Source organism: Prinia subflava, chromosome 11 (genome assembly GCF_021018805.1).
Source record: "Prinia subflava isolate CZ2003 ecotype Zambia chromosome 11, Cam_Psub_1.2, whole genome shotgun sequence".
In the NCBI taxonomy this organism is placed as follows: domain Eukaryota; kingdom Metazoa; phylum Chordata; class Aves; order Passeriformes; family Cisticolidae; genus Prinia; species Prinia subflava.
Window position 1 is genome coordinate 11,188,152 of NC_086257.1, and position 15,447 is coordinate 11,203,598.

Genomic DNA, 15,447 nt, shown 5'->3' on the forward strand with positions numbered 1-15,447 from the left:
AACTGAAATGAGGTTCAAGAACTGTCTTGCAAAGAGCATTACTTTGGCAAAGAGAAGGATTTCTCTTCTTACCTTTGTTATAAGATATCCTGCCCAAGTTGCTGACCACTCTGCAAAATTACCACCAAATTTGCTTAAGTAAATTGGCTTCTTCACCTTAGACCAGTTTACAGCCTTCTGATAACTCTTGTACCTGCAATTTTGAAATATCCATTTAATAAAAGTAACTTTTCATTTTACAGTAAACAATAGCACATTGCTAGTTATGAAATTACCTCACTGGAACAATATTAAGTTCTGTCTTCTGAATCTTTAAAAACAGAATTAAAATTGCCACTTTCAGTAGTCAACATCTTTTCTTCTAGAGTTTGTTAAAATGAAATATGAAATAAAAATTTTCATAACTTGTTAGGTTATTTGTAAGTATATTTTAAATTGCTATTCATAATCAGTTTTAAGAAATGGAGTTTGATAAGCAGAGTACAGAAAAAACCCAGAGCATATGTGAAAGCCAAGAAAGGCCAAAACTCTGTTTTCTAAAAAGGTAAAGCTTATCACATGTGAGCATGACTGTCTTTAGGATGAAATAGAAGGGAAACATTGATTATTTCAAGTTAAGACACCACCATAATTTGAAGTTTGACTTTGTTGAAGTAATGATAAAAATAATGTGAAGAAAAAGTCAAAACTCAGTGAGCTCCTCCTACTTCTACAGAAGGTAGGAGTAGTAGGATGCTGATAGATTTGAGTAGAGGGGAAAGAAAACAAAACTTCAAAACATCATATAAGTCACTGCTCTAGGGACAAACAGGCAGACCTAGGCAAAGTGTGAGCTCCAAGTTTTCTTTGTTTAATTTAGAGAGAATTACATTCAAGGAAGTGCTAATTCAGCTTTTAGTAGAAAAAACTTATTTCAATTTTCTGTATATGCACATCACTCTTCCCAGAAGAGTGACAGTCACAAAACCGTATGAGGTTAATACTAGCCTGGAGAAAAAGAAATCAGATCTGTTGCAAAAAGCCATTTTTAAAGCTGTCATATACCGTGTGTTTAAGTGAGGTTCCAAAATCTCCTGCACGTGCTCAGGAAACCTCCTCCAGAGCCTGGAGCCAGGGCAGTCAGTGTTTGTCTCTCTACAGTCATAGATGGACAGTAACTCCTGAAAAGGCATGGTGTGCATCACCAAGTTAGCACTGAGGATTTTCATGACCACAGTACAAAACCCTGTGTATGTGATCAAAACCCCATGTATATGTATGATCTTTCCAACCTGAATGATTCTATAATGAGAGAGTAGTCATGGAAGGAAGGAATGTTTAATTCAGAAATCGTAACTGCAAAACTGTCATCCAACACTCTTAATCTCCTGTTACTAGGCACTTTTGATTTCAACTACGGGTTCCCCAGATTCTCCAGCTGGTATTTTGACCACATTATCTTGTATTCTTCACATCTGCCAATAAACCAAGACTATAGTCTGATTTCTCCTTGTGCAGGAAGACTTGTGCATATGCTAATAAAATTCTTATCCTACTGACTACACAAGGCCACCTATTTTCTCCTGGACTAAAGAACTGGCTCGAAGTTTTCACAAAGATATTAAACCTCAAAAACTGCAAGAACAAAAAAGAAACCAAAAACCCCCATCTGCAATAAAACCAGCACAAAAGACTAGAGCCTGAAAATCAGGGTAGGCTCCTTTTCAGTTGCTTCTTAACAGTGTAAGCAGAAACTATCTTAGGAACGCCACTTTTCATTTCTGCCTGTGCAACCTGAGCTAATTCTAAGCCACTCTCAGGATTTACTCCTTAATCCCTTTGCATGGACTGCTAGTTACCTCTAAAACATCAGATGTCTCCTAAAATATTGTGAGACAAAAGCAAACAGACCTATCTTATTTGAGAACTACCCAGAATATTAAGTGTACCTTCTAATTTAAACCTATTACTGGATGAAGTTTCAAGTACTTAAACATATACTTCAAAATGAAAATTTGGATTGCAATTTTAAGTTCAATGTTACAGAAAATAATCTGTGAAATCAAAGTAGGATCTAACCGTGTCTCTTACCTGAATGGCATACGCTGCAGAATCCTGAGCACGAACATTGTCAGCATAAGCAAGGAAAGCTCTGGTCAGTTCCATCAACAATCCATAGGCAAAATTTGGATCTTCCACTCCAGCCTTAATCACAAACAGAAGGCTAGTTTTACTAAAACACAACAATAGCTGTATCCTTCAATAATCACTTGGAAGCCTAACTCTAAACTGTTCTAGGTGAGACAGCAAGTCCAGAATTTCAAAGGGTCTAGAGATATGAGCTTCCTGCCTCCCAAGGACTTTTAGAAGATCCCTAATGCTAGACAAAACACAACTGCAATGCTTCTTACCACAAATGTGAAGTGTTTTCCTTGAGTTTCACTTGTTGAAAAGTCGAGCCTGCCGGGATCTATGGCTCCCAGCTCACCCAAACACTCTCCGCAGAGCAGCCGAGCCTGGGAATTTGCATCCTGGCAGCCGATGAGAAGCACCGTGACCAGCTGCGAGATGACCGGCTCCACCGTTTCACTGTCGGTGACATACTTGATCAGCTTTTCCTAGGAAGAGGAATAATAAGGATGAGTTATTCTACAACCATATTTGTAAATAATCTCGGAAGTCTTCGACCTGTAACTCAGCTCCAAATTCATTTAGCCGTGATTTCAGGTGGTAACTACAGTCCAATTGCACTAATTTGCTTTTCACCCTAGGAAGGACTAAACAAACATATGAGGGATTTGGGCCTCAGTTAATAATGCTGTCATGGCCAATATTGTATTTTATTACCATGCACCTCTCTACTAACTTCATTTTTTTTGTCTTGTCAAGTATCTCTTTTCTACATCATCTTTTTCACTTATTTATCCCTCTTCTTATGTGTTCCAATACTTCCTCCCAATTTCTCTCATGCAACTGTTGTCATACCTTCTGGGTTTCCTGCCATTTCTGTTCTTATTATTTGCCATTTCTTGGACATTTCTTCACTCTCAAGTCCTACAAAATCCAGGGTTTTAAGTCCTTTGATCTAGGCCCATCATTTTAGTTGTGTGTCCTTTCTTTTTTTGTTTTGGCCCAGCTTTTATCCCTCAATTTCACATTTAGTCCAAATACAGAAGAAAATCAAGATGTTTGTCATTGTTATGCTTAATGAAAACCGAAACCACAGCCAACATAACAGCAAATAGTTCCACAAGCTGTGGAACTAATTAAGTTTGATTTGCCTCAATTATTTTACTAGACCTCTAACTCAGCAAGACATGGCAGGATTTTGCTGACTTGAGCTGCAAGAATTTCTGGTTGGCTGGGAGTACACACAATGATTGTTTGTTCTTTTAGCTGGACTTTTAAAAAAAAAATTCTGGCTGAAGAATGTCCCACAATCTTATAACTGTAAGGAGATTTATTACTTTTTCTAATGGGTCACATACACCCTTTGGACTAATAACCACTACAGAATTGTAAAGCAGTGTCTTCAGCTTGTACATGGCTGTAAAATTTATTTGAATATGATCAATGGATTCAAATTTTTGAGGGTGGAAGACAAAGATGGAAGAGAAAAGAAAAAAGGTGTGAAGTGCTCAAACACTTCTTAATTCTTTCATTTATCACACACACACACACACACACTCTTGCTTTAGATGCAAGAGCCACACATGCCCTAAAGAGACAACAAGCCCACATAATAAATTGGACTTCTTAAAATGAAATGGACTTCTTAAATACATCATTCTTCAGAGTTGGGGGAAAAAAAAAAGTATATTAGCCTTGCTGAATCACCATCACAAAGATTTGAAGGATTTGAAAGTCCACCTACATGGAGGTGTCATGAAAAATAATCCATTTTCCCCATTATATGAAGAAACAGCTTAATGAACTGAGGAGAATAACGCAGTTCACATGAACACCCTGTAACAATAAGCAGTTTCAGACTTTTGGTGCAGATGCTAATTTGATTTCTTTTTAGTTCTGCTGAAGGAAGTTTTCTGTACCTGGTTTCTATACAATGTTTCTTTCAGGCTGGTAAGTGCATGAATCCGGACATCCACGTTCTCGTGCTGAATAGCTCTCATGGACAGCTGCAGGGCTGTCTGCAAGTCTGTGCTCTTGGAGGATTCCTGAACACGGCAGAAGAAGCCCAAGGTAAGTACAACAGGCATATGACTGAACAGCATCTCAGAGAACACAAGGAAGAACACATGGGAACAACTGCCTTTTTGCCTATGTTCTCAGCTATATCCATATACCACTATCTCCTTGCCTATTTTTAAAAATGTTTTACTCAAAAAAGTGCTATATTTTACTTTTGAGTAAATATAATGATGGTGTAAATAAAAATTATAAAATCAGAAGAAAATGCTTTGCTTAAGTCTGTCTAAAATCAAATTAATTTCCACTTTTGTTGCATCACTCCCACAAAATAATTGCTGCTTCTCATATATTACCTAATCATTCTGAGGGCAAGCAAATGAAATGGGCTAAAGAGTACTCCTGAAATAAACTTTACTCCCTGTAAAAAGAATATAGCCATAGCTAAAACTGTTGACTTCTCATCTTATAATCTGTCACAAAGGAGATGCAAAGTCAGGTTCAGGAGATGCTAGAGAAACAAGAATGTTGAACACAGGTACATTTCATTCCTAAACAAGAATCAGAACATGCTTCAAACTATGCCTGTGATACATAAAACCTATTTTGTGGTGGAGCCAGATAAATCTATTTCCACATAACAATACACTTCACATGTTTTCCTCAGTTGTCATGCATTCATTTGATGCAATAAAGCCAAGCAAATAAATACAAGAAGCTGTACCTTTCTGTATTCTTGAAGGACAACCTGAACTTCTTTCAGCTCAGGAAGGTCAGGTAGAAAATATATTTCATGCAGAAAGTCTCGTACTGCATCCCTAATAGATACCAAAAAAAATTTGCAAAGAATATGGCAAACATTTAGTGAATTGGAAAAACCTTAAAAACCCATCAAAAGAAAGCAAGGAAGAAGTCTCTTTCAATATTGCTACTGTGGCCTTCTACAAGAGCCTTATTATTCCTATCTTTTATTGTGAAAACTGCTGGTATGATACAATGCAAGAATAAAAACCCAACAAAAATAATCAAGATATTAAGTATCAACATTCCTAAAAATTCCTTTTTTAAGCTACAAAATATAAGATGAAAAAGAAATATGACTCAATCTTATCTTCAAAATGGTTAAGTCATGAGAATTAAACTACTTTGTAATAAACTTTGATTTTATTTTCAGTTGGTGTGATTACTTGCAGGAAATGTATGAAACCTTACTCAAAATAATAATCTGTGCACTTCATAATTATACCTCTAATTATTGAAAAAAACAAAGAACTCATTTTCTCCCCATTTCCAACTCTGTACACTTCTCTTTAGCTTAGTGCAAATGTTAGTAATCATCATTATTCTGTAGCGGGAAGCAATTTTCTATAACACATTGAAGAAAACCTGGCAGGGTTCAGTGTCTGAATGGGCTGTAACTTGGCCACAGCATCATGTATTTAAGGACAATATAAATTGTCCTTATATAAGGACACATGTATAAGGACAATACAAAAACCCCTTTTCAGATGAGGCTATCACTTGTTACGTTTCAAGATCTCAACACAATTTAGAGAAGGGGCAATTTTATAGAACAACAACTATTTAGCAGAAAAACAAGTTTCTCATCTCAGTGCTGGATTACTTGAATTTAGGGTTATCCCCATTCCCGTTGTAGGATTTAAACCACATAACTAAAAATATTTTGTGCAGTACCTGTTCTCCACTATGAGGAAGTGGAATATTGCTGTGGTTTCCTTGGGTTGGATATGTATGAGGGGCAATAACACCACTATCACATGGCTGAGCAAGGAGCCAAGGTAGGAATGGTCCAGACTTCGAACAAAGCAATCCCAGGCTCTAAACAAAAAAGGCAACAAAGTAATATAATCAATGATTCTTCTCTGCAGGAAACATTTCAGGTGAGTCATGAGAAGCACTTTAAGCTATTTCAGCACTGTGGTTTAGATTACTGTACAGAACAAACCCAAACAGTATATCAAAGGACAGAAATAGCAGGGATGTCACTGGGTACACCCTCAGTTCACCTGCAACACAGTTCTGGGAAGTCATCCTTGTATCTCAGAGCTGTTCTCAGTGTGGTCATCATCTTCACTCTGACTGAACTGACGTGTTTGGGACCCATGAGCGTCATTAAAGACTTCAGGCTGTTTAAAGCCTAGACAGATGAAAGCCATTGGAGTGGATTAGACAACTAGTAAAATATGTGGGAGTCATATTTTCTATTAAAATCAGGCCACCCTTGCTTAAGAAATCATACTCTAAGACAACAAAATCGATTTGATGTTTTAATAAAGAATTTGGGTGTAGAAAAAATGGGGGTGAAAGGGAATCTCTAATGACAAGGTTGTAACAAAACCCTACATTATTTAGCCTGCTGACAGACTGATGAGGGAAGAACTGTGGACACCAAAGAAGTTAATGATTATAGATGTCTGTTATAAGACATGATTAACTATATATCCCAAGCTGAAAAGAGAAAGCTTAGGAAGTATAGAGGAACAACAAACTTGCATTTAAAAGAAAAACCAAACCAAGAAAACCCTGACAGAGTTGACATACAGCTGCTCACAGAAGTGACTGGCGAGCATCAGGGAACAGGTAATAGCTCAGTTGTCAGTGAAAGACAGAAGAGAAATACTGAGATGCAGGAGATATTTCAGTCACAGTAACACTACACCGAACAAGGTAGTAAAATGTCCAGCATGACAGATCAGTAACACAGGAATAAACCTGAGCTTGAGAAAAGGTCATGTAAGGAGAAACTCACCAAGAACAAAACACAGAAGATAGAAACAATAGCAGGTGCAGCAAAAGAAATGCTATACAAATTAAGAAATTCAGAAAGCATGAAGAAAGGCAGCTATGAAAATGAGAACATTCAACATGAAGAGCAAAAAAACACTAGAGAAAAGGCAGTCTATCAGTGCAAAGTTTATGCACATTCTTGCATTGAGAACTTCCTGCTGAAATCACCTACACTCCCTCTGTGAGGAGGCTAAAAGAACAGTCTTGTGGTTAGAAGCACAGCTGCAGCAGAATTTTCACTTTTGTCTCAAGCTGTGAGCTCTAATTTCTATAAACGCTCTCTACTGTAAAGCAAAGGAGCTGTTCTCTGAGAACCAAAACTAATGATGTCCAGTTTCTCCCAGATTTTCATCTTTTTTCTTTACCTTTACCCTTTGGTGCCCTTATATATCCTATGCAGTAATTCCAGTTTTCTCCCATATTCCTTCATCCTTGCACTGGTGTGTTTCACACACTAAAAATCACACACTTGGATTTCTCCCCTATAATTCCTGGTTGACTGACTCGTTGCATACACCATGTCTGACTGAAATATGCAATACACTTTCTGACCATTAAAGAAACCAAGAACTTTTGAGCTTACACAGAAACCCAACAGTGAGACCATCAGTTTTAAACAATCATTCTAGGACCCCAGTATCTTTGAGACATCCATGACAGTTACATGATCACACAAGTAAGTCTGGAATATTAAAACACTCCTTGCTTATTTTTGGTTTAATATTCAAAATTAAGTTTACACACCATTTTTTTATCCTCAATGCCAACACTGGAACTCAGTAACTGCATGTTAAAAAAAGCCAAGATACCAAGCAATTTAGGTTGCAGATAATCAGCCTGTAGAAAGGAAAAAAAAAAGTTAAAACCCCAAATAATCTTGCAGTTAACACATTCCAAAGCCCTAGAAATTGAAAAGCAGGTATGAAATGCTAATTCTGAAGTATATATGAGAAGAATCCCAAATACATAGCTACTTAAAGAAATATCACTGTTGATAAACACCCCTATTAGGCTGCGGGTTTTGCTGTTGTGTAGGATATTAGGATTTACATGTGTGTTGTTGGCTTTTTTGGGCACTTTTTGTTTTGATTTGGTTTAATGCATACTTGGTATGGATCTCTCTGTTACAGAAACACTTAACAGGAAATGTCAGCCTTTCTTCCACTTTTTGCCTGAAATAAGTGATGTTCAGAGAACGGCAAATTGCCTTCACTCTCCAAATGGCCAAAAAGAAATAACTGAAATAACTGAGCATGACGATGTTGAGTCCTTACCATTTGTTCTGGGGAGGTTATTTCCCTAGGCCCCTGATAGGGATCGTCCTGAGAGGCAAAGGAAGCCAGTATGGACAAACCATTGAAGACCTGCTGGTAGTGCTCCCCGATCCGCAGCAGTAACTCGTTATGCAGGCCCTGGTAGTCCTGCCTCAGCAAGCTGCCCAGCTCTATCTCAGTCTCATTCTGCAGTCAAACACAAAGCCTTCATTTAATCACAATGTAATTAGCACACTGAGAGACAGCAGGCTTTGGGCTCTGGTTGGTTTGTTATAGAAATCAAAGGAAAAGTTTTCAAACAGCTCCTGTTAGACAAACCAAGCTTTTAGAATTTGCTAAGTTCATAAAATATCTTAGAAACATTCCTCAGAGCCAAAGGAAGTGATTAGAAATAATAACAGAACTCCTGCATATGCAATTTCCCAACCTCTGCTTTGCAATACCTTAATTTAAATGAAGCAGAAAGCTCACTATGCATCAACTGTTGTTCCTAATCTGCAGGTGTACCAGAGCAAACTGGTAACTTACTGCCAACTTACCTTGAGGTAATGCAGCGCCCGCTCAAGTTCATCCTTGGTGCAGGAACAGACCAAATGAGAGAAGATGTATTTGAAGTTGTTGATTAAAATTTCTCTTCGGTTCACATTCAGTTGCTTTGCTATGGTTCTGATAAGCGTGGAGGCTGCAGGACTGGCCTTGGCTGCAAGGTCAGGAAGCAAAACTTGCAGGGTCCGCTGGTAAATTAAGAACTTCAGTTAATGGAAAAACCAAAGAAACAAACCCTCCAAAACCCCAGACTTAGGCTAAGTTCCATTTGTGTCACGTGTGTACCACTATACACGTGACCGGTCATAATGACGACCATAGGTATGGACAGAGAAAAACTTTAATAAGATAAAAATACTTAGGAAAAATGCAGATAGAACTAATTACTTCAGGAGCTGCTTCATCTAATCCATACTAAGAAACGTGTAAACAAGATGTGAGCTAGCATTTTTTTTGTCAACTCAGTTTCTCCACAAAAGGAAATCTTAAAAAAACTCCAAAAGAAACCAAAAAGCCAACATGCCCACACACAACACTCACCCAGCCTAAGATTCAGCTAGAACATTGCTGGCTTAACAGTTGTGCACTTCCCATCTACCAACAAGCAAAACACAAGTATGATTCTGAAGTTACTTAGGATTCCAGTAAAACAGATATCTAACCAGATCAAATAGATCTGTATCCACAGAATGGCAGCTTTCTTCTTTTGCAGTAAGAAAGCTGTCACCATGCAAAAATCACATCGTACAAAGGATGTCTCCAGGTGCACTAGATCTTTAATATAGATATACTTAATGAGCATTTTAAACTTTAGCTTCTCATCCATCATACTTGAATTGGCACTGTAGCATCCCTCTAACTCCTTGATAAAACTGTTCCTCTGTATTTCAGCTCTCAGTTGCAGCATTCCCAAGAGAAAGTGTGGATTAAAATTGAAATTCACAAACACAAAATAACAAAAGGACTGACCAACTTACTGAGAGAAAACGATTTAGATCTGGAAAATCAAATACATTGGCAATCTCAGATAACATGTCCAGAGCCATTTCTCTCTGGTGAGCAGCTGTTTCTTTCTGCAGCTCATTGCCCTGGCACGGAGCACTCAACACCACCATCTGGCTGGAGTGCAGGGATTCCACTAGAAACTAAGCATGAAGAAATAGGTATTCAGTATTAGTTTCCCCTTGTTCACTCTCTAAAACTAAACACAAAAGTTTCATGGAAGTTTATATGCATCCGTTTTTCTCTCTCATTCATTGCACACAGATCTACAATTATGACTTTGCAACAGGACTGAATTATCATCCACTTAACATTTATATTCACTTTTGCAACCCTGGATTCAAATATTGCATTGTTAAAGAAATATTCAAAATTACAAAAGTCTGCTTTTGACAATTTTCTTTTAAACAGGACCTTTTATCATTAGGTAATGAATATAACAAAAACCCTAAATCAATCATGGCAGAATTATGCCTGTGAAATGCTGACTTCAATTCCAATTTTAAACCATAGTGTCTTGCAGCAATAGTACTACAGAATGCAAGAGCCTCTGTTTCAGAGTGAAGCATCTAGGGAACAGAAAAGCAACACTATTGAGGGGAGAACACAACAAAGTCAAAGATTTCCCACCCCTTCCTGAATGTTTGTAGGGTTATTTCCTTAAAATCATTTCTTTCTTGTCCTATGAGATTTCACCTTGAGCAACAGAGCCATTTTGACCTTGAATACCATTTTCAAAACACATGCAAAGAACTCAAATGCACTTTCTAAAGCACACACTCTTTTTACCTGACAGATTGGCTTCTTGTACTGACTGAAAAAAGCCTGCAGCTTGATGGCCTTGGCTGCTGCCAGGGCCCGGATTTCTGTGTACGCTGCTCCGGCCACCGAAGCTGACTTGGACAGCAAACAGTGCAACAAATGCAAGAGGGCAAATGGTACCAAGTCTCCTTTGGATGCCCTTACAAAGAAAGCAGAAGAAAAAGGATTAAAAAGGAAAACTGAATTATTGCATTAATAAAATGACAAAAATGTGCAATTGCCATCATGCAAAATGAGTCATGGTTGTATTTGCATGGCTTATCTGTACCTCCTATGACAGGAGAGAAGAAAATGAGGAATGTTCCAGAGGAATCAACAGCTCAGTACAGTTGCAATGGTCTTGGGAAAAAGATGGGTTCAAAATGAGTAATTTAATCTTACACTTAAAGAAAGGGCACTTTGTATCACAAATGGACATAACTCAGCAATTTTCAAGATACTATCAAAAATACCTTCCAATATCTCCTGTTGTGAGAATCAAGGTATCTTTAAGCTCATTATTTCTTGATATTTTGGCATTTGTGTAGGCTTCTTTCATCCTTGAAACAAAGAGCTGGTACATAGAAAAACAAAAACAAATTAATTTAGTGTTTGACATTAGTGAAACAAAAACCACAGTGAGTTATGAACAAAACCCTAAAATACACATGAATTCACCTCTTTTATGAATCCTTCCTCGGAGTCTAAGGATTCTAGTATGTTCTTTATGCAGTCACTGAAAGCCACTCGTACATCTTTGTCTGGATCTTCCATTAGGTTTAATAAAGATCCAACAAGAGTCTTCACACTGGACTCATCAGTTTTAAAATCCAGGTGCTTGCAAAGATGAGGTATATTTTCTATAAATGCTGGGTGGCATGGTTAGAGGAGGGAAGGAAAACATATATTTAATACTTATTTAAAATCTACTGAAGTGCACAGAAGTCATGCAAACAAACCATAAAGCACACTTTACCTTTTAAACCAAAAGAATAAATATTATGAAATCAGAGAATATATTTAGAATTCAGATTTTATCAAGTACTACAGTTTTAGATATAGCCATAGACCAAATTTAAGAGAAGGTAGTTTAAAAATAATATCACTGACAACATTAAATATCAGCAGTGATATCAACTGAAATACAAAACTTCAAACATCAATAGAATTATTAGAAACCCAACACAGAATAAAAGGAATGGGGAAAGGTTCAGAAACAGTGACTTAGTACCTCAGATGGAAGTGTAAAATGTTACCAAAGGTAAAGCCACATACCGAGCTTTACTGAACTGGGTACTTCACTCTCAAGGAGAATAAGAAAGGGCTTGAAAACACAGGCTTGCACAGAAGAGGTTCTTCCATGAGCAGAGGTCACAGTAAGGCTGCTACACAAAATACCATGAGACACATCCTTAATAGCAGAGTGTGCTAAGGAAGGCTGTACATGGAATGGACCAGAAAGACAACAAGATAACTTCCCAATGATAGCAGCACAAGCCTCCTTCACTAGCTCAGACTCATCTTTGATTTGATTTCTGAAATGGAAACAAAAATGAAATTATTTTAATACATCATTTACCTAGAAATGTTTTTCTGCATTGTCTGACTTCTCTAACTATACTGACAGTACTATCAGGACAGCTTAAGGGTCAGTCTCACTAAATCTTCTTTGTCCTTTTTAGATCACCCTCGTGTTCTGTTAAATGTTTGAAGTAGCACTGGGCATGGTGAGGCTGGCACACTGTAAAGAAGAAACTGAAGACTAACACAAAAGGACAGAAGACACCAAGATATATATATAAAAAAGGCAGAGAAGCTGCCGAGATTTTAAGAGACATATGGACAAATACAACATGGATTCCACTGACAAAGATATCTCCCTTCCCTGCCCTAATTTAAATTGGGGTCTTCAGATGGCAAAGGAACTTGTACACTGACATGCTAAGTGAACACTGTACTGTCACACAGACTTCATCATGTGCACCTATGCTGTTGATATCTGATGACTTCTGAAATAAAGATCTAGCAAATTTCATATGAAACGAACACTTATTTTTGTGCTTATACTCCATTTATTATTTGCCCACTTTTCTTCTTGCACAAAGACAGAAAAGCTGCATTAATACATACAAAAGAGCTCTGGGAATCACGCTGCAGGGCTGCACGGGATGAAGCAGGAGAGAGAATCCTTTAACACAAGTAGCCCGAATTACTTCATGGTGACTTTGTAATGCCCAGTGATAAACTGATTTTCTCCAATCCAGATGAATGTTTCTTGGGAAGAGAGACAGAAGGAACACACAGTGTGACTGAATTTGGGGTGCTAAAGAGAAAAAACAAAGCAAATAATTACTTGATTTAAACTTTTAATACCATCAATCATCATAAGAAGGCAAATAAAATAATTTTAATCGAGAACAATCATTCAAAAGGGGAACTAGGTTTTATATACTTTAACATACTTACAGAAAGCCTCTGCAGTTTTCTGACTCAAAACTAGAGGACCAAATCCCCAAATAGATGGCTTAAAAGAGGAATCATCAGGATGGCTGTAAATCCAGGGTAGAGACAGCAATCCACATAATTCATCAAGAATCTGATCACTCAGTGGAATTTTCACTAGGGGAAAACCCAGCAAAATAACAACAAAAATACACTTTTTCAGCTCTATAGAGTTTATAAAACATTTAATGTTCTGAATTTGCAACAAAATATTAATTTTTCTATCAACAAAGATTAGTATCACTATTCCCACATGTTGTTATCCTACTTTTTCAGCATGTAATAATAAATCATCATTAAACAGATGACAGAATGTAACACATGAGCAGCACAATGAATATAACTTTGGTATCTCTGGATTTGTGCGAAGACTTTCAGGTGGACCTTGGAGTGTCTGGTAAGCTGAACTCATAACACTTTAGTCTTGGTAACTGAGTCTGTCCTCCATTCTACTAGTTACTTTTAAAAAAACCACGGAAATACTCAATATTTTTGGTACCATGCATGCCACGTTTGCTGAACCTGGTCACAAGCTTTGAAATCGTTGAGTGCAACAAAGATAGTAAAGCATGCTGCCTCTGTGTGTCTTTAAAAGAAAACTGCTAAAGTTTGTTCCTTTTCAATGTTTTTTCACTATCAGATAAAAATAGAAGTACAGACAAAAGTAAGTAAATTATGTTCCAAAAGGAATGAAATTAAGGTCTCTAAACAGAAAATAATGCTCTTTTTTTTATTCAACCTTTTTTGTAAAGAAGTTGGAATACTAGCACAATATTCATAATTTCAGTACCTCTACCAAAACAGACTTAATACAGTCAGATGAATTCCTAATTTACAAAATAAAAGACATCTTAAAGGGTTTCTTACCTTGTGCATACAGCAAAGCATCAAATATTTTCACTATTCTGTCAATCACTCGTTCTAGGTTTACTATCTGTGTAGCAGCCTCTAACAGGTTTCTGCAGACCTTCACTACTCTTGTGGTAAAATCAGAGGAAATCCACTTGAACTGTACATTCACCATTGAATCTGAGGAGCTTGGAGGAGTATTCTTACATGTATCAGAGTTACATGGATGAGACACTCCATGCTCTTTACTGTTAAAACAGAAATCACATCAATGCAACACAAACATTTAATATTAACTGCTTGTAAGCCAAGTTACTATGCAAATTGTACTTCTTCAAAACATACAGGACCCATCCAATATTGATCCTGATACATAGACAAGCATTAAAGTAATTACAGAAATCATAATGAGTATTACAAGGAACTCTTGGTCCCACGGTTTCCCCTTGGCATCTTTACCTGGGGGAATCTACTGGGGGAGAACCATGGACTATGCACAGAGCAGCCAACCGCAGAATCACAGCGATCCCTTCCACGGTCTGGAGAACCTCCCCTGGCACAACTTCCTCCTCAAGGAGAGATATTAAGGCTGCAGCTTTCTTAGTGATGGCATTCCACAGAGCACTCTTCAGTTTCATGTTTACAGGGCTAAGTCTGTAATTTGACCATATTAATTATTTTCCAACACACACTTTATTTTAAAAAATATAAATAACGACAGCAAAACCAGAGCTAATCCATATTTGATATAGGATTAGGAAAATACCAAATTAAGCTCTAGCTTAAATGTGTTTGGATTAAAAAGATCCTAACTCTGAATTTTAGTATCATTCAGACTTATCTGAAAGGCTATAAATGCACAACTCTACAGTCCTCGGAATGTCTTGCTAACCACAGAAAGGCAAACATTACACCCATCTTTGAGAAAGGCAAAAAAAGAGAATCCAAGGAACTACAGGCCTGGCAGCCTAATCTCACTACCTAGGAAGATTATGGAAAAAGTCTTCCTTGAACTCATTTCTACCTGCATGAGGGACAAGAAGGTGACTGGAAACAGCCAGAATGTATTTACAACAGGCAAATCATGCACTCGATTCCTTTCTACAATGACACAGGCAGCTCTGTGGAGAAAAGTGGGCTGCTTTTTCACAAGACTACACCTGTCTATAAAATTAGGCTGACCAGAAGTTCATAAAAATCTGTATGACAAGTCCTGCAACTGGCAAAAAACCCCTGATGCAATAGAACAGACTAACAGCTGACTAATTAATGAGCAGCTTTAGAGAAAATGACCTGGCAGGCTTGTGGAAAAGTGGACTATTAGAGCAGTGTGACCTTGTTTCAAAGAAAGCCAACTACACCCTGGGCTGTACTCAGAGTGAAGGCTGATCACAAGCCCACCCACACCTGGAGTGCAGCGTGCCCCAGCCAATTTTGAGTACCCAAAGACAAGAAAAGATCAACTGCTGGCACAAGTCCAAGATAATCAGGGAGCACAGCACAAGCAGAAGCTGAGAGAACTGGTTTTGTTCATCTGAGC

General features: G+C 37.6%; 1 protein-coding gene across 2 annotated transcripts in view; it reads right to left on the reverse strand.

Moving 5' to 3' along the window:
• The window catches only part of ATR (ATR serine/threonine kinase), a 38,234-nt gene that overhangs the window by 17,943 nt on the left and 4,844 nt on the right, over positions 1–15,447 (reverse strand). For both annotated transcript variants that reach the window (XM_063407999.1, XM_063407997.1), the window contains exons 6-25: positions 14,367–14,561; positions 13,926–14,155; positions 13,023–13,175; positions 12,687–12,879; positions 11,832–12,091; positions 11,235–11,425; positions 11,030–11,130; positions 10,545–10,716; positions 9,731–9,898; positions 8,747–8,941; positions 8,208–8,393; positions 7,678–7,770; positions 6,153–6,283; positions 5,821–5,964; positions 4,850–4,943; positions 4,029–4,154; positions 2,391–2,597; positions 2,071–2,184; positions 1,045–1,160; positions 73–193 (exon numbers count right to left, since the gene is read on the reverse strand). In XM_063407999.1, the coding sequence (XP_063264069.1) occupies positions 73–193; positions 1,045–1,160; positions 2,071–2,184; positions 2,391–2,597; positions 4,029–4,154; positions 4,850–4,943; positions 5,821–5,964; positions 6,153–6,283; positions 7,678–7,770; positions 8,208–8,393; positions 8,747–8,941; positions 9,731–9,898; positions 10,545–10,716; positions 11,030–11,130; positions 11,235–11,425; positions 11,832–12,091; positions 12,687–12,879; positions 13,023–13,175; positions 13,926–14,155; positions 14,367–14,561 (3,190 nt within the window). The remainder of the gene's footprint in view (positions 1–72; positions 194–1,044; positions 1,161–2,070; positions 2,185–2,390; positions 2,598–4,028; positions 4,155–4,849; positions 4,944–5,820; positions 5,965–6,152; positions 6,284–7,677; positions 7,771–8,207; positions 8,394–8,746; positions 8,942–9,730; positions 9,899–10,544; positions 10,717–11,029; positions 11,131–11,234; positions 11,426–11,831; positions 12,092–12,686; positions 12,880–13,022; positions 13,176–13,925; positions 14,156–14,366; positions 14,562–15,447) is intronic.